Source organism: Gambusia affinis, linkage group LG03 (genome assembly GCF_019740435.1).
Source record: "Gambusia affinis linkage group LG03, SWU_Gaff_1.0, whole genome shotgun sequence".
Taxonomy (NCBI): domain Eukaryota; kingdom Metazoa; phylum Chordata; class Actinopteri; order Cyprinodontiformes; family Poeciliidae; genus Gambusia; species Gambusia affinis.
In genome coordinates, this window is record NC_057870.1 from 25,119,437 (window position 1) to 25,138,212 (window position 18,776).

Sequence of the window (18,776 nt, forward strand, 5' to 3'; positions counted from 1 at the left end):
GTCAGTATGTAGATTTTTGGTATGATATTGGTACCAAATATTGCATTAAAGCAATTCTTTGCAAACTCAATAAATGCAGCTTCATGCATTAGATTTTAATTTAAGTGACTTCCTTGCCCGTTTTGACAGGTTTGTTAGTGACTTCATCCACAAAGTTGTTCATAGATCTGGATCTTATTTCTCCTATGTTCTCTGGTTATCTGTGTTGTTTCTCTTCCAAAGTGTTTTATGTGGATGTAAAATGGACCTTAAACTGGAGCGCTGTAGTTCAGCCTGGGATGTTCTCTTCTGTTTAACATAACAGACATGTTTGAATTCTTGAATGGCTTGTCCCTGTTTTTTATTTCTTTATTTTTTAGTAGAAAAGAAAAATGTGTGATGGCTTTGTGCATCTTTATCATTTGACATCACAACTGTCTCTATTTCTAAATGTCTCCAATTGCTTTCTGACAAATCTCACATAGTGAGCTTTACTTAGTACTGAAAACTGGACATTAATTTATGTATCTATAAGTCAAGCTTATGCATATTTAATGGGATGTGTCACTTCTTAATGAGGTTTTGTGCATGTTTATCAGTGTTGTGTGGGTACTCCATAGAAAAAAGCTCCTGGGTAAAAATCTTAATACATAATTTATGTTTGAACATTTTTTTAAATGTGACTTCTCCCTTCCAGATGACTCAGGAGATGAGGAGCCCACATCGCGGTCGGACCGCAGCGAGATCCAGGGTACCTTGAAGATACTTGTCAGCAAGCTTGATGACCTCGGCACTTGTAATGACCTAATCGCCAAGCATGGAGCCGCCCTGCAGCGTTCCCTCAGTGAACTGGAAGGACTGAAAGTCCCATTGGAGGGAGGGGAAAAGATCAAGGCAGTTAACGAGAGAGCCACCCTTTTCCGCATCACTTCCAATGCTATGATCAATGTAAGTACTCCAGACTTTGCAGTTAAAAGATGCACCAGTAGTACGCCTTCAGTGATCTGTATCCTGCATGCTGCAGAAGGATCGATGTGACAGGAATACCAGTCATCTATGATGTCCTGGCTAGTAAGTGATGAGAGATTAGATGGTCACAGAGCCACCCTGCTGTGGCCTGCATGTTTAGACAGGCACATTTACACTCCAACAGATCAGGTTTAAGCTGCTAAAACACAACCACATCTATGGCCCCTTTTATTTAACTGGTTTTATGCAACCAAACTGTTTGTCTAAGTTATGCATTTTTTCATTGGTTTTCCAACACACAAATGTACTTCATTGGTTTTCTTCCATGTTTTACAACCCAAGGCACTTGTAACTATGGTAACAGTGTGTTACCATAGTCTTGTTAGTGGTGGATAAGGAAGGGGTTGACGTTGCAAAGGAGCAACACTAAATATGATATGCAGTAAGGGTGACAAAAATAGCTCTAGCCCCCCAACATTTCTCAAACTCTCGACACCAGCTTGTAGAGAAATTTCAGAACCTGCTTGACTGTAAACGGACTGTAGTGAGCAAAGACAAATACAAGGTTTGTTATTTTTTTTTCTGCTTTTTTATGTGGGTTTGGTCTCAGGATTTTAGTAATAACTGTCTACCTATCCAGTATCTTTGAACTTTTTATATGTATTACAAACTGAGCTGCTGTACATGTATTTTAAATTTGCAATAGTGTCTACCTCTGAGTACGAATAATTTGAAGGGAAGTACATTCTGGACTCCTCAGATAGAGTCTTGCAAATATTCGTACTCCTTGAATGTCTTCTGATGTTGTCATGTTATAAATACAAACTTCCAAGTTTATAAAATTAAATTTAACATAGCTATGAAATAATTTCTACATATTTTTTTTAAATAAATAATAGTATGAAAACAGTGGCTCAATGTTTAATTCAGTTTAGTCTTCATTCAATAATAGAGATAAGCATTACAACCTTTATGGTGTTACCTATAAGTAAGATCCAAGGGAAGCCATAACTTTAAAAACCAATTTAGTAAAGGTTGTGTATTTTGAATTTTTCAGCTCAATAGAGGGAAAACAAACAAACAAACAAACAAACAAACCTGAACATACAGCCAGATATTTATGTCAGAATGGACCAGTTAAAGTCTAGATCTCCTTCTAATTAAGAAACTGAGGCAAGACTTGAAAATTGACATTCATACATTGTCGCCATTTAAAATGAGTAGACTTTAGCTAACCAAGAACGATGGGGAAAAAACATGATTGTCCAAGTATACAAAACTCAAAGGAAGTCGATAGACTTTTAAGGTTTTTAATCGTTAAACAAGGAAAGTTGTGTAATTTTCCTTTCACTTCATCATAAAATCAGCATAAGACATAGTATAGTGTGTGGTTGTAATGTGACACTTTCACAGAACACAAACTTGAAAAAGGTAGAGGAATGTATTACTTTTGCAAACCTTTTAGAAATGTTTTCATTTTATTGTCTGCAGAATAACAGTTAGCAGTTTTACTTCTTAGCATAAAACAGTTTTTTTTTTTTTTTTTACAAAAATACTCTCACCCACACTTACTGACCTCAGGGGTGCAATGTGTTGGATCGATTGACCGATCGATTCATGTGTTAAACACAGGAAGGTTTATGTGGAACGGCTGCTTTGCTCCCAAGGACATCCTGATTAGAGAAGCAGAAAATAGCTTTCAGAGTCGACTTGATTAAGAGGAGTCTTTTGTTCAGGAGTGCTGGTTTCAAGTAACGTAGATATAAATTATGATTAGGTGATAGTCAAGCCATATTACATTGGAGGTTCATAGCATTAAATTATATGCTTCCACATCAGAGATGTGGTCCTGACTTTGGGTATCGTCCCTTTGATTTTTTTAGAAATATGAAAACAGAATTATGCAAGTTGGATTAAATTACTAATTTTAGATTAGATAATCTGTTGGAATATACTGTTACATTTTCATTAGATACTTTTTATATCCAAAGTTTAGTGATAGAAAGTTATCAAGGTTGACTGATTTTAATATATCATACAATCATTATTTCTACAAGGACTTTACTCTTCTTCTACTCTGGACTGTTTACAGAATTTTCATTATGCGTGTATATATTTAGTTTTTAAACTACCCAGGGTATTTTGGCTCTATTTTCACTATGAGGCTGTAGAGTAAGATTTCTAATGTCATGAGATTTTAACCAAACTTATTAAATTAATGCTAAACTCATTTTAAAGCCTGAATGTTTATGAAATAAGTTGTTTCTGTTGTCTCTTAAGAAAATAGATTGAATCATAAATAAATTGTTTTGGATTGTTCAACTTAACTTTTTGTTTCATTTTATAAACTAAGGATATTCCATCTTTTACTTCAGCCTGATGAGGTTTCAATTCAGGTCAATCAACCTTGACCTAACTTCTCATATGTGCCGTTTGTGGGTCTAGTGACAGATTGTCCTCTTGGTGCATGTATGTATTTCAGAACATGCCTCTTTGGGGTTATCATCGTTTAATCACGTAAAAGGTTAACTCAGTTTATTTTGTGTCTGCACAGTGTAAGGTTACAGTTTCAGTTCAAAACAGATCTAATCTTTTGACAAAAGGAATAAGTTATGTAAATTTCAGAGAACGGGTTACATTTATCCTTTGTGAAAAGGCTTGGTTTGATAAATTGGGTAATTTAATCTAAGACTGACCATTATTATTATTATCATTATTGATAATGGTGTTAAATCTTTCCTGCATCTCCCTTCACTGTGTTACATGGATGTTACTGATTCTCTGTTCTTCAACACACCACAAGTCACATGTAGTCTGTGATTGTACTGAGGAGTCAGCATTTTAAAAGTGGAACTTTCAAATATCTTAGAGTTTACTTTGAGTTTCATATCATGCTTCTGCCAGAGGAAGTTGATTCATACGTCACACATAGACCTGACATTTAAGCTCAGCAAGAATCTTTTGGCATTAAAGCAAGATTGCTGAAGGTAAGAGGCTTATTATCATTTCCACGAGGAAACCTCATATTCTGTCTTGTCTGTGTCGTTTCTGAAATATTTAGTGACTTTTATTTGTTGGCATAAACTTCAGTGACAAGCCATATTTATCCTTTTTGATGCTTGAAATTAACCTAATAATTTAAATTCAAAAATTATAAAAAGTTTTTTCAGTATAGGGTTAAATGTCATAAGGCTTTATTACATCAATACACTTGTTAACTCAATCAACATCCTTTCAGTGTATTGCGAAACTTTTGATTGTAAGAATTTGCTGATTTTTGTACTTTTTTCAATCTCCGTGTGCATTAAAATATTTATATTTTGAGAAATATTGAGCAGGACAAATGAATTGTATTTATTTTTTTATTGTTATTCATTTTTCTTTATTCTTAATTTTACAAAGGTGTATTAAAACAATATTTTCTTTCTTTTTTTCTAAACTCTAACACTTACCTTTTCGCATTTTACTATTAAATAATTTCCAACTACATCTAATAAATGTGTAATAAAGTTTTTCAAAACATCATACGATCATGTGTTTATATTATGTCACATTTCTTAGTCTTAAAGGTGGTGCCTTTTCCACATTTATAAAAGTGATTAGACTCAAACACCAGCAGTTCTGCACATTCTGCAGAAATAGTAACACATTTGTGGAATTGACCAAAAAAACCAAGTGTAATCATGTGGTTAGATATTCAGCCTGCCAAAAAACTGTTTCACATGTCTGCACAAAAAGGCAGGGGTAAAATGCAGCACATCACTTTTGGATCATTTTTCTTTAGCTCTGTCGTTCTACTAAACCCTCTGCAACCGTCACAAGGCATGTTTCAGAGTATGAAGTTGACTGAGATGTGTTATTCAGGTTCAATGACCTTTAGGCTTAATATGAGGAAGGCTGTGAAAATCCTGATGCAGAGCCAACAATTGCTGACATGTAATAAATATCTGATCTGAAGTAACCTCCTTCCAGCAATAAAACCAGAGCAGCAACGATGCCCCCTCTTGGCTCGGCTGGTCAAAAGAAAGGCCTCTGCTGTGCCCTCGGTGGTTTTAACTGCAGCTCCTCAGCACAAGCTGTTTGCACAGAGGTGTATTCGACACAGCAAGACGAGTCTGTAACTGCCTTCCGCTCTAATTAACTTAACAACTAGTGCTGTTAAATAATTTTGATTACAGTGATTGTCTGTTGGGTTGTTTTGCTTTTAATTCTTACTTTGGCTAAAGGTCATTCTAGACTTTTTCTTTTAAACACTTTTTTGTTGTTTTAACTCAGAATCTGTATCCTGCACGCTTTCAGAGTTTATCAGACAGTAGACATTTTAGCTATTGCTCTGTAACAGATCCCCATGTTCATATCTCCCTAAGGCATGTCGAGACTTTTTGGACCTAGCTGAGACTCACAGCAGAAGATTGCAGCGGGCGCTGCAATACGAGCGAGAGCAGCGTACCCACCTAGAGGAGACGATCGAGCAGCTCGCGAAGCAGCACAACAGCCTTGAGCGAGCGTGGAGAGAAGCACCCACTCATGCTTCCAGCACATCCAGTGCCCCAACCACCAGTCAGAGTGAGACCAAATGTCTATTATTCCACACATGGACCTCAAAGCAGTCCTGATTTCACTGGTTAAAAGTCATGTGTAGCCTGAGGCTGTATATTACAGAGCATCCTCATGTGTAGGAAGAAAACTTTAAGTTGTGTCAGATGGTTTAGATTGGGAGGAAGGGAAGTTAGAGATGGTAATTACGGTATCTAAAAATATTTGTCCACTGGTCTGTTTATTCAAAAACTGTTGAACCAAAATGTATCTTTTAAAAAGCTCTCAATAGTCCCGTAAACTCACATTTCTCTTGTTTTCAGATCCTCCCTATAGATGGTGGAGTATGTGTTTGCGTTCCCCAAGGAAAAATGATTACTTAAAGTTGAGTTCAGGATTACTTTATTTACTTAGCACTATGTATATAGGAAGCAGTGATGCTTAAAAATACAGACAAATGGTTTATGAATGGATATGTGAACTCATGTTGGTCATATACTTAACAACTGAGTCATGTTGGTCACATAAGCTATCATGTAACACAGATCTGCAAATATCATCAAATTTATATATATTAAAAAAAAAGATTAAAATGAATTTGGCCCAGTTTCAATGACTGCTGTGTTCAAACATTTTCCTGTAGAAAATGAGGAAAAAAAATGTAAAAATTAAACCTGCCTCTACTTTTCCAGGCATTCACAGATGTTGCAAATGAAAACAGACCAGCACCTTTGTTCATCTGCACTTTTTTTCCTTTCAAATGAACAGATGGCTGGAAAGATGAGGACAGAATGTAGTCAGAAAAAAAAAGCAAACAATTTATATCTTTCTAGATTTTACAATTTAAATTAATATATGTGGTATCTGTAAGCATAGGTTATGAGTGTTTTTTCCCTCTGGATGCAATCTTTTCATAAACAGACTTGGTGTCAGACGCTGAACATGCAAAGCACACTCAGAAATTGCGCCACTCAGGCTACTTATCCAGCAGGTACATTGGTAATTTTACTAATCTTGTTATTCCTTGATTAATCACCATGGGAATATGATGATTTTACGCTCGTTGCTCCTGAATTTTGCAGAATACAAATTCAGCCTTATTAAATATTTTGAGTGGGTTTGTCTGATGTCTGTAAAGCCTGACAAATTTAACTTTATCTGCAGGGAGTGAAAGGGTGAACAAAGAAGACGCAAGTGACGAAGATGAAGATACTGAGTACTTTGATGCCATGGATGACTCCACTGCGTTCATAACAGTGACTGCCAGCGAAAACACGCAATACAAGTCAGTCTCCATGCAGTTTTTGTCCTTGGAAAAAGAAATGAATTGTATTAAAATGACAAAAGCAAAAAAAAAAAATCATATTCATAGGAGTCAGCAAAAGATTTCATTTTTCAAATTTTAGGGTTATACATTTTTTGTAAATATCCAGGCAGTTTGGAGGTTTACCTGAATTTAATACAAACTTTAATTTTGCCTTTAAATTTGTTCAATAAGACAAGTTTTTGTGTTCTTCACTTGTTGGTTTTGCTTTTGTTTACTCTTTGTTATAAAGAATTAAAATGTCATTTATAATTCTTCTCAAAAAATTAATCAGCTATTTTGTCAGAGTATAGATAAACAGCAGTGGACAGATTCTGTCTTTTTTAGGAGGATGTCTGCAGGTTCTAATCCTCCACCTTCTATTCTCGGGTTCCTCAGTAGTTTTTGCAGCTGTCTCAGGATTGTGTTACTGTGTTATGCTCAGTCTATAAGGGTGTAGCCGGCATATGCATCAAAAGGAAACCCGCATATCGCCAGAACCCAGGACTTCCAAATAGAGCGTTTCATTTTCACTGCCAGATCTGTGTAGTTTAACTCGCCTTTCAGTTGTTGTTTTATTGTGGTAGATTGGTGTATTCCTCTATTCCAGAAACACCATTCAGAGTCAATATTGCTGTTGGAGAGCCTTCGTCTCTACTCTCTAATTTTATTTATTTGCTGTGAATTTCAGAGGCACTTTTATTCATTTATTTATTTGTTCATGCAGAAAACATTATTTTATTCCAGGCGATCTCAGAGTAATTTAAGTGGAGCAAGCGGAGGCCAGGCCAGCGACTGGAACCAGGAAGACCATGTAAGTGTCTGTCCTTCTAACAACAATGAATAATTTGTCTGACATTTGAAAATCCTGCTGACTCTTGTGCTCTCAGTATAGATCCATTTGTGGCTCTACAGGACTGACACTTCATTGATTTACTTGTGTAACATTTACACTTGCTGTTCTCACACAGCCTGTCACACACACGCACACCCCCACACACAGCTTATTTCAGTGTTTCCTGCCATCATGTCGTCAGCCCTGTGGTGCCACAGATGTATGGTTTCATCATTGCATAAAATTTTTATAAGTCAAAGATCTGTTGTTTTTATTTCCAGTCTCTGTTTTAAATTTCCTCATTTGAGTCACAGTCTAGTGACGTGTTGAAAGCCCCTTCATGGGGACTGGAACCATTTTTCTGAAACTTTTGGGTCCACTCCTATTTGTTCTCTCCATCCCAGATGTCTCCGATCTGTAATGATGTCTCAGCGAAGGAGCCGCTGCGACACAGGCAAAGGCGGACCCAAATCCCAGACAAACCCAATTATTCCCTAAATTTATGGAGCATCATGAAGAACTGCATTGGCAAGGAGCTCTCTAAAATCCCGATGCCTGTAAGTCTGAGACGTATGTTGCCCTATGAACATACGTCAAAATAGAGCCACAATCTTTAATGTATTTCATTTTGATTCTGTGTGATAGACCAACATAAAATAGCAGGCATTTGCAAAGTGGAAGGAAAATTATACATATTTTCCACAATTTCCTTTATTTATATATATATATATATATATATATATACATCTAAAATCTGAACACACTGCTACACTCACACACCAACTCCTTGGTGAAATATACAGTGTAAGGATTATGCTGTCGGGATACTTTCCTAAGTAATGTCAAGAAATCTGGTCATAGTTGATTGGATGGATGGAGTTAAATGCAGGGCTAAAGACGACTTGACATTCCCCTTTCAGCAGAACAACAGTAAGCACACAGCCAGGCTGTAATGGGATGGTTTACAGCAAAATCATGTGATTCAAATGATCCAGTGAAAATCTAGTCCTAAATCCTAATGAGAATCCTTGGCAGGACTTGAAAATAGATCTTTACAGATGTTCTCCATCTGATCTGACAGAGCTTAAATTTTGAAAAGAAGAACAAACAAACATATCCTAAAAGACCTACAGCTGATACCGTAGAAAGGTAGTCCTGCAAAGTATTGTCAAAAAGGAGCTAAATACAAATGCACACCATGCTTTTCTGATTTTTATTTTCAATTTTTTTTCTATAATAATGAATTTTTTGCTCTATTATGAGGTTGAATTAAAATTGTGATTCTCCAACAGGTGAACTTTAACGAGCCCCTGTCGATGCTGCAACGTCTCACCGAGGACCTGGAGTATCACGAGCTTCTAGACAAGGCGGCGTGCTGTGAGTCTTCCCTGGAGCAGATGTGCCTAGTTGCGGCCTTTTCCGTTTCCTCGTACTCCACCACCGTCCACCGCATAGCCAAGCCCTTCAACCCCCTCCTGGGAGAGACCTTCGAGCTCGACCGCCTGGAGGAATTTGGCTACCGCTCACTGTGTGAGCAGGTAACAGCTACAGGAAAAATTTGTTTGCACATTTCCCAAAGTGCTTATTTGCATTTGACTCATAAACTGGTGTCAAGCCCTATTTTTCAAATGGGTGGATGTATTTTAAAATAACATAAAGTGATTTCATCCTTTGTCCTTTAGCATTTCTGTCTATTTCTGATCAGGTGAGCCATCACCCGCCTGCAGCTGCACATCACGTGATTTCCCGAAGAGGCTGGACCTTGAGGCAGGAAATCACCGTTGCCAGCAAGTTCCGTGGCAAATACCTCTCCATTATGCCTCTGGGTAAGACATTTCCCTGTCCACTGAAATGGTTGTTATGGATTTGGTGAGAAACGTACAAACTCAGGAATGTTTTCCAATCAGACCGCACGTAGATTTGCATTAGTTTTTTGGACTGGGTAATAGAAATGAATGTTTATGTAAAAAAAAAAAAAAACTTTTTTTCTTCTAGGGTTGTTTAGTAGCATTAGCACAAATGATGTAAACTACAGACCTGATTGCATAAATTAGAGTTTCATCTGCAAAAATAAAACCAAAGCAGGATATATTATCTATATTGCTTGGAAAGACAAAGAGGTTTGTTGGTTCAGATAAATATAAAAAAGATTTGTTTGGTATTGAATCAGCCCAGTGATTCATATGCCTGACTTTTTTCACTTGGTGTTGGATAGCTTCAGTGTGATAAAAAGAAAAATAATGGGAATTATTCCTTGTGAAATGGATGTCATAAATATGCTGAGGTTATGTCTTATTGGATGTAGATAAAAGTGACTCTGTACAGCGCATAAATACAAAAAAAAAAATTCACCTTTTGTGACAGCAGGAAGCTTAACAATGCTATTGTGATGATTCTCTCCTATAATATTACTTTGTCCTTCTGTGTCCCCAGGTGCCATTCACCTGCGTTTCCACTCCAGCGGGAACCACTATGTGTGGCGAAAGGTCACATCCACGGTGCACAACATCATTGTGGGGAAACTGTGGATTGACCAGGTTATTGAGCTCCTCTCTTTGTGAACGAGTTGTTTCTCTGCAGTACTGCCATGACCTTCAAATCTATCCTTTTTTTTTGTAAATGCATGTAGTGCAGAGTACCAAATAGTGAAACGTGAATTAATTTTAAACGTTGACCTTTATTAACAGCCTAAAAAAAATATTTTTTAGAGGGTCCAGATTCACTTGTATGACGTGACTTTGGGTCCATTTTTTTTACTTCGCCTGATTTAATTATATTTTCATTTTTACTATCTTGTAGGACATTGCTCTATTAATGTATTTTTATATGTCTGCAACCTTGGAGAAAAGCATAAAAAAAGAATGTGACCGGGAATATTTATGCATTCTCAAAATTTCAAAAGGCTCACAATAACCTGAATGTCTTGGAAATTTGTGTTGTCTTGTTTTTAATCACGTGTTTTTGCTGCCATCTGCTGCTGAAAAAGATAAGTGAACAACTCAAATATTAAACTATTTAAATATTAAACTACAAACTGTTCTCAGACAGCCTGATCAGTTAAGTAGCCAAATAAATAAAGTTAGACGTGGCTACGATGACGACTTTGATTATGAGTATTAATGTATCCATTGGTTTGCTGCTGGATCTGGGTTGTGGAGACATTTCACACCTTTTACTTTAGTGGCCTCCCACAGCTCTTCCAGGAAGCTATCTATGCCCTAGTGGGTCCTTCAGACCCAGAATACTTTATTCGCGTCTGAAGGACACATTCTGGGTCTGAAGTATTCAGGATTAAATATCTTGAATACCTTTTATGGGTCAAATGTGCAGAGAAACATTGTTTCTTTTCTGAGGCCTTAATAACACCTGTGGTATTAATTATGCTGCCAAATTTTCCCTTTAAGTATACATACAATCTTCCAACAGAGTCTGTTGAAAGAGGATAGTCTTGTAGGAGGCCGGCTGCCCATGTAAATGCAGCAATCTGTTATAGGCCAAGTCTTAATTGGCCCAAAGCAGACTGGTGATGCATACTGCTGTAGTAGCAGTTCAGTCGTTCTACACTGCTACACAGTATGGCTGAAGCTGCCAGGATTATGAGCTCACCCACAGATTATGAAAATGGGCGGCCATCTAGAATCTTCCAAATAAGGATGGGAAAAATGAGTATGGATAATTTTTTGAATTTCCAGACTTCGTTCTTTAATTTTTAATATAAAAGAGAACTTAGTTCTTTAATTTTTGATTTGCCTCATCAACATTTAGAGTTTGAGCTACCAATTGGTGATGGTCTGTCTGCACTAATCAAGCTTCACTCACCTCGGCATGCCAAATGCTAGCGCCTCATCAAACAGCAGTGTGACCTAGTTTTTGCACTATTGCATCAAGCCGATTAATAAAAAAGAGTGAACAGGTCCTTTAGGACTCTCTGCATTTCAGCAGAAAGTAATGCATCATGATTCATCAAATTCATCAAATTTTCAAGCTGATGATTGCCCAGAGAGGAAAATTAGTTGTTTAGTCATGGTGTAGTTATGGGAGTGTTTTCGTCATTAATAATGCTCTGTATGTGTTCACTCAGTCAGGAGACATTGAAATCATCAACAACACGACAAAGGAGATGTGCCAGATGAAGTATATACCTTACAGTTATTTCTCCAGGGATGTCCCACGAAAGGTAAAGGGTTAACATTACACACTTTGCTTATAATTGTGATCAAACAGCTAGAGGTAAATCTGTACAGTGCCGCCTCTCATTAGAAAGCCTTTTTACATTTTGTGACCCACAAGGTGTCATGCTGTGGGAATGCTTTTCATCAGTATGAACACGAAACTGGTCAGACTTTGAGAAAATAAGTGTTGTTAAATAAAGGCTAATCTTCCTGTTGGAGGTTGCAAATATTTATCTAAAACCCTTTAGGTTCACATCAAAGTCTGGTCATGTGTCATTTGTCCAGGACTTCAGATTTTATGCCAAGAAAAATGGACACAAATTACAGTTTTGTGCAAAGTTGGTAGAGACTACTTCTGAAGACTTGCAGCTGGGCATACACAGCATGTATACTGCAGCCTGTGATGTATTTTTTAACATTACAAGTTAAATCAATTAAGCTTCTTTAAAGTTTGGACAGTACTTTTATGGCCATGGTTGCTTACATTTGGTAGAGATTTGTAATAATCTTCTAAAGTTTCTGTGGCGTGTATTGACATTTCTAAAAAAACAATGTACATGATACCATCTCACCCCCAGGTAACGGGTGTGGTAACAGACAGTGGAGGCCAGGCTCATTACATCCTCTCTGGTACATGGGATGAAAAAATGGAAAGTGCTAAGATCATTCATAGCAGCGAAGGGGCCAACGGATCAGAAGGAAAGCAGAAGACAGTCTATCAGACCTTACCTCCCAAACTCCTGTGGAAGAAATACCCTCTACCGTAAGCCTCTTCTCTACAAATCAGACGACTGCTATTTATGAGTCATAGCTGTTGAGAAAAGGGCTGCGACGCCCAATCAATGTTTTACATTGCGATGTAAAACATCGCAATGTGACTCCGGCCAATTTCCTCTCACTTTGTCAGGGAAAACGCTGAGAACATGTACTACTTCTCTTCTCTGGCTCTGGTGCTGAACGAGCCGGAGGACGGGGTGGCGCTGACCGACAGCCGGCTGAGACCCGACCAGAGGCTGATGGAGGAAGGCCGGTGGGACGAGGCGAACGCTGAAAAACAGAGGCTAGAAGAGAAACAAAGAGCTGTGAGACGGCGAAGGGAAGCAGAGGCCACAGGTGCACTGGATGAAGGTACGTCTTATATAGCAAGGAGGAAGTGAGCGCTTCATTTAGCAGGTTGTTTTTTGTTTTTTTTTCTTTTTCGGGTCAAAAACCTGTTTGGATGTAAAACTTATTTTAAAATGTATAAATGAAGAGATGAAATGTAAATGCTTGAGGGTGAATTTCCTTATTAAAATCCCTAGCCCAGACCTGGAACGATTAATCTAGACTGTCCCTGTTGGACAAATGCAGGTTTTTATTCAATGTACCCATGACCTGTCTTTCTTTTCCTCCCTCTGTTGATGGTCAGAGTGTGATTATGACTCTGGTGAGTGGGGGTTGTCCTGTGCCCCTCTTTTGTGCATCCCACACACACTCTCTCTATCATTTTGTGTGTCCTCTGTGTGCTCTGCCGCTGGATCTGCATGATACTCTTCTCACGTCGACTTCTTTAAATAACAGCTCAGGAAAACACATGACTTTTTCCTGCATACATGTGCTTTTTCATTCAGAACTGGCCTATGATACATGCTGACTTAAACATGAGTACAGAGCCTTGCAAAAGCATTCATACCCCTGAATCCTTTCAGATTTTGTCACATTACAACTAGAACCTGCAGTGTACTTTTAACAATGCATTGTAGCCCAGGCCTGTGGTCAGGAAGGAAGAGGATATAAGGTTTTTCTTGATTTTTTTCTGTTTTTACTTTTCATTTCTTTTTTTTCTTTTTTTTTTTAACAAAAATTAAAAATCTAGTTAGTCCCCTCTTTACTCTGATACACTTGAATAAAAGTAGGAAAGCTTAACCCTCCTGTTGTCCTAAAATAACATTTAGTGGATCTTTGGGGAGTTTTAACACAGTGGCGGCCTGGCGGGTCATTTTGACCCGAGGACAACAGGACTGTTAAAACGAAGGAACGCACCAGGCAGCTCAATGGTAAAAGTTTACAGAGGTTTAAAGCAGCTGATTTAGATTTTAATTTGTGATAAAATGTAGAACCCATCACTTACTTTCCATTGCGCAACAAAGTTCTACTTTGTTTAGATCCACAAATAAAACCTCAGTAAAGTACTTTGAAGTTGTTATAAAAGAAGTGGAAGAGGGTTGTGACCTCTTTTGAGTAGTCAATTTAGAAAAATAAATGCTGAGCTTATTTTAGATATATTTGTTAAAAATAAAATATACAACTCGCACATCAAAAAGCTGCAGTTTCTTCTCTTTTCCAACTGGTTTGATATAAGATAAATGACTATTTTTCTCTGATCTTATTTTTTTTGTTTGACGTTTTGTTCCTTAAAATCTTCATTCAAACTTGTTGCAGCTTGGTCCACATTTGGACCAAGCTGCACAGACACCGGTTGCTTCTCATTGAAACGCATTTCCGTTTTCCTCAGTAATAATTCACAAGCGTGCCTTTTCCTCTCTGTGATTTGTGGACAAAGTTTTTGAAGTAAAATCTGTGCTTCATCCTCAGGCAAAAACTATGAAGGCTACCAGCCGCTGTGGTTTCACCAGAGGAGGGACTCGATCACTGGAGAGGCAAACTTTGTGTACAAGGGAGGTTACTGGGAGTCGAAGGAGAGAGAGGACTGGAGCATGTGCCCTGAAATCTTTTAGCTCAGGAGCTCGTCTCGGATGACACCGACCTCACCGGACAAGGAGCCGCCCGGCCTCTGGGCTGCGGGCTGTAGAACAAAGCCGGCTTATGACCACCACAAGGACCTATAGAAGTGTGAGAAAGTGTGTTTCACACAATATCTGATTACACATTACCTCCAAAAGTGTTTTGTTTATTTTGAACTTAGAAGACGGGGCGTTCCCTCAGCAGTCCTCCCTGCACAGTGCTGATTCTCTGCTGCTCCTCTAATAAACTCAGTGCACTTTTCCAGAATTCACTCCACTACAGACTAACAGCAGCTGGACAGAAATTTCATATGAATGCCGATTCTTACTGGTCTGAAGAAATTATCAAGAGCCACACTGAAACACAACAGTGTTGAATACACACGTCAGTGTTTCCTCTGAAAGACAAACATCTTCACATGTCAATCAGTAAAACCCTTAATCTCAGTAATCCCAGTTAACTATAAAACCTAATTATCTCCCTGATTACATGGAGAAGATTACAATCAGGTTGATTTTAAAAATAGTGATAAGACTTATTATATGCTATACACTGAACTACTGAATAGTTTAAAATGCAGATCAGACAGCTCAAGTGCAATTATAGGAAAATCATTAGAGAGGAAAACTGAATTTTGAAGTAAATAGTTTTTAAAGTATGAACGCCAGGCTGCCAAAAAACTCTACTACAGTATATTAAATAAGTAAATAATTAAGTGAGTTAGTCAGATTTTGTACAAATAATTTTTTTATTTAATTAATTTGATATATCACATGCCAGAAAGCTATTTTATTTGAAGTGAAAGTTGGTGTTTCTCTTAACCCATGAGTATAGAGATGCAGTTTTTATTTTTAGGAGACCCTTTATGTAGTCAGAGCAAAATGACATTTGATGGATACTTTGTATAAATATTTTAAATTAAAGTTGCCTCTTTGATCTGTCATCCAAAGATCCTTCAGATATTTTTCCATTTGTGATTGCGATTAGCTAAATTATATAAGAGTGGTGGAAACATTTAGGTGGCACACAGTATGTTCTGCATTAGTGCCAGATCAAAACATTTATTTCACATTTACTGAACTCTTCATTAAGACCTTTAAAGCACTTTTTGCTGTGGTTTACTGGTTCTGTGCTTCTCAACTTGTGAGTTGAGAAACATGGCAGCCATAGAATAATTTTTGAACGATGGAGAAAACAATAGATCAAAGGTTTTTACATATCGGAGTTGAAACTGTTTGTAATCACCTTCACCAATGTTATGTCACTAAATGAGGGCCGGTCATTTCACCTCTTTGCCAATTCTTATCTTTGAAGCTTCGATAATTTAATTTATTCTGTTGAAGGATATTTTGCACCAAACATGTTTCAGTTTCTACCCACCTGGAGAGCGTTTCATACCTGCTTTGATGACAAATGGTTTAAAGTCAATTCTGTAATAAACAGAAATGACTTTATTGTAGAAATTATTGATATATTGTTGTAGAAATAATATATTGCTCAGGGCCTCCGGAGGTCCCAGTCCGCCATATTTTATCAGCTTAATGGCCTACATTAAATCAATATGAATAGAAAATGGGTTTAATTTCAAACTCTGTACATATACAATCATACATGGGAGTTCACCATTTCATAACTATCCCCATAATTTATTATAATACCTAATAATCAAAACAAAAATAGAAAGCTGTGCAGTGGTTAGGGTGTATGACTAAAATTATTTTTGTTTTTTAACAAGTTATGATGGAATGTCATGACTAGGTGTAGGTAAACATGCAGATTTGAATTGATGAAGTTGTGAATTAACCTGTAGCCTCCTGAATAGATTTTAATTGTCAGATTTAAACAGAGGGTGTAACTCAAGGGTTTATCTGATCGTAGAATCAAAAACCTTTTCATTTTTGCACTTTTTTCTCATTGACTTTAGAGCAACCATTTTCACTTGTGCCAACAATCACAGGCGTCAACCACGATGTCGAAACTCTAAAAGGTTGTGAACCGCTGGACTAAAAGTGAGTGCAGATGGCCTGAATTGATGTTTAGAAATCTCCCCTCTGTGCATGTTCTTTACCTTGTTTTCTGGTGCTCACACACAGCCTCGCCCTCTGTAACCCCGTGGTGATTGTACAAAAAAAACAAATCTGCACCTTATCACTGACGCGTTTGTTGGTTATCAGATCATTCAGCCTGCGACTTGTTGGTGTTTCTTACTCGAATCCCACCAACTCTTCCATCAGCAGTGGCTCTGAGACTAGAGGGAATCCCGCCTGTGTGTGAGCCTGGAGCGGTCTGCACGCGGCGCTGCAGGGGGAATCAGCTGACAGGCGGGTAAAGATGGTTGCAGAGGCAGACAGGGCTGGTTCCTGTTGCACTCCACTGTGTGGTCGGCTGCAGCCACAGAGGACTGTCTCAGCTGCTGCTGCTGCTTTGACACCAAATCACAACTCCTTCACTGTTTGCGAACATGCTGATCTGGGATCAGCACACAAAGATACACAGAGTCTTTTTGCCTTTAACTGACTGAATAAGGGAACGAGTCCCCTGACCTGTGCACTACGAGTCTATGGTGACAAGAGTTTAAAAAAAAAATTAGTATTTTTTTGTAATTATTATTAGGAATGTAGAAATCATGGCTGGAGGTAATTGTACCTACTGTCTAGTCAATTTGTGTGAATATTTTGTCATAATATTGTAAAAATGATGAATAGTTCTACTAAACTATGTATGAAGCATCTGTACAGAAATTACAGAGAGCCTGAAGGATTTATTGTCACTTTTAACTTCTAACCTGAACTGATTCTGTCTGAGTTAACCCTGAGAAACCTGTAATTTGGCCAAAAAACTGTCTTAACACAATAAAATGTGCTTTTGATAGAGTCCTTAAGGCTCACATGTTAGAAATGTTTTACTCTGATGTGATGATGTGGAGAAAATAATATTTTCCCATTTGTCCTGATTGATTGAAGAAGATTTTTGGTTTGAGAATACAAGATCATAAAATGACTTTTGTGAGATTATTTAATAATGGTTTCATGATTTGACAATAATGAATCAAAGTCCTTCCAATTATCATTCTCTCATAATTTAATTGTATATACAGCTCTGGAAAAACTTAAGAGAACACTGCAAAAATGATCAGTTTCTATTGATTTTACTTCTTATAGGTATATATGTGAGTAAAAATGAGCATTGTTCATTTATTCTATGAACTACTGACATGTCTCAGAAATTACAAGCAAAAATGTTGTATTAATTTGCAGAAAATGAGAACAGATGCAGTGCTTTCAGACCTAAAATAATGCAAAGAAAAGAAGTTCATATTCATTTAGAAACAATAATTCTAGTGTTTTAACTCAGGAAGAGTTCACAAATCAATATTTGGTGGATTAGCAGGAGATTTTTAATTTGGTTCAGTACAGTGCTCTCTTATTTTTCCTGAACTGTATATTCATATATATGCATATATATATATAATTAAAATATGAAATTATATACATATAAGTGTATATAATCTTATATTTTATGTGGCAATGCCTGTCTCAGACTGCATTACTGGACTCTGACAGAGTAAAGGATGAACATGTTACACACTCCAGAGGCCAAATCATAAGATTTTAAAGAAAAGCGAAACCCACCTGAGGTTCAACCCCCTACACCTCCTCCAGACCTCCCACCCAAAGGCAGAAAGAGGCTCAGATGAGGCCATGTCATCAGGATGATGACCCGTAAGCAGCTTTTGGATCCGACTGACCACAGTGGTTGCCCTGGACTCCAACATGGGACCACAAGAAAACCTGGTGCCGCATGGAAATACACAATCAGAACTCTTCTAATCAGCCTGCCAACAGCAGGAACAGAAGCCCAGGATAAACCCAAAAGGACATCCAGGTATTTGAGGAGGTGGCCGGACCCCTGCAGAGTTTATCCCCCAAACTGTCTTGGATCTCTCAAAACCATAAAATGAAGAGTAGTGAGAATTTAGATGAGTTAATCCAAAATATGAAGTCATTCTTAAACCAGCAGTGGATGAAACAGAAAACAACTTTTGAGGTGTTTTGATTCTGAGATTCACTCTCTGAACAAAAGAGAGTGAATCATGAGGACCACATGTCCCTCATGTATAGAGGGACATGTGGTCCAAGTAATCCCAGGATGCACCTGACTGCCCAGGCATCCCCACTCAGCAACTGCAATGTGGAGCTAAAACAAGAGGTGCAATAGAAAATGACTTCATGTGATGTTTGAGTTATTATTCATTTTA

General features: G+C 37.6%; 1 protein-coding gene across 4 annotated transcripts in view; it reads left to right on the plus strand.

Annotated features, from left to right (window-relative positions):
* osbp2b (oxysterol binding protein 2b) overlaps positions 1–17,518 on the plus strand; it is a 46,231-nt gene extending 28,713 nt beyond the window's left edge. For all 4 annotated transcript variants that reach the window (XM_044111762.1, XM_044111763.1, XM_044111766.1 and 1 more), the window contains 12 exons: positions 677–927; positions 5,316–5,514; positions 6,649–6,769; positions 7,535–7,601; positions 8,027–8,179; positions 8,915–9,160; positions 9,328–9,448; positions 10,056–10,159; positions 11,704–11,799; positions 12,373–12,557; positions 12,702–12,922; positions 14,369–17,518. In XM_044111762.1, coding sequence (XP_043967697.1) covers positions 677–927; positions 5,316–5,514; positions 6,649–6,769; positions 7,535–7,601; positions 8,027–8,179; positions 8,915–9,160; positions 9,328–9,448; positions 10,056–10,159; positions 11,704–11,799; positions 12,373–12,557; positions 12,702–12,922; positions 14,369–14,511 — 1,907 coding nt within the window. In that variant the 3' untranslated portion in view covers positions 14,512–17,518. The remainder of the gene's footprint in view (positions 1–676; positions 928–5,315; positions 5,515–6,648; positions 6,770–7,534; positions 7,602–8,026; positions 8,180–8,914; positions 9,161–9,327; positions 9,449–10,055; positions 10,160–11,703; positions 11,800–12,372; positions 12,558–12,701; positions 12,923–14,368) is intronic.
* The last annotated feature ends 1,258 nt before the right edge of the window (positions 17,519–18,776 follow it).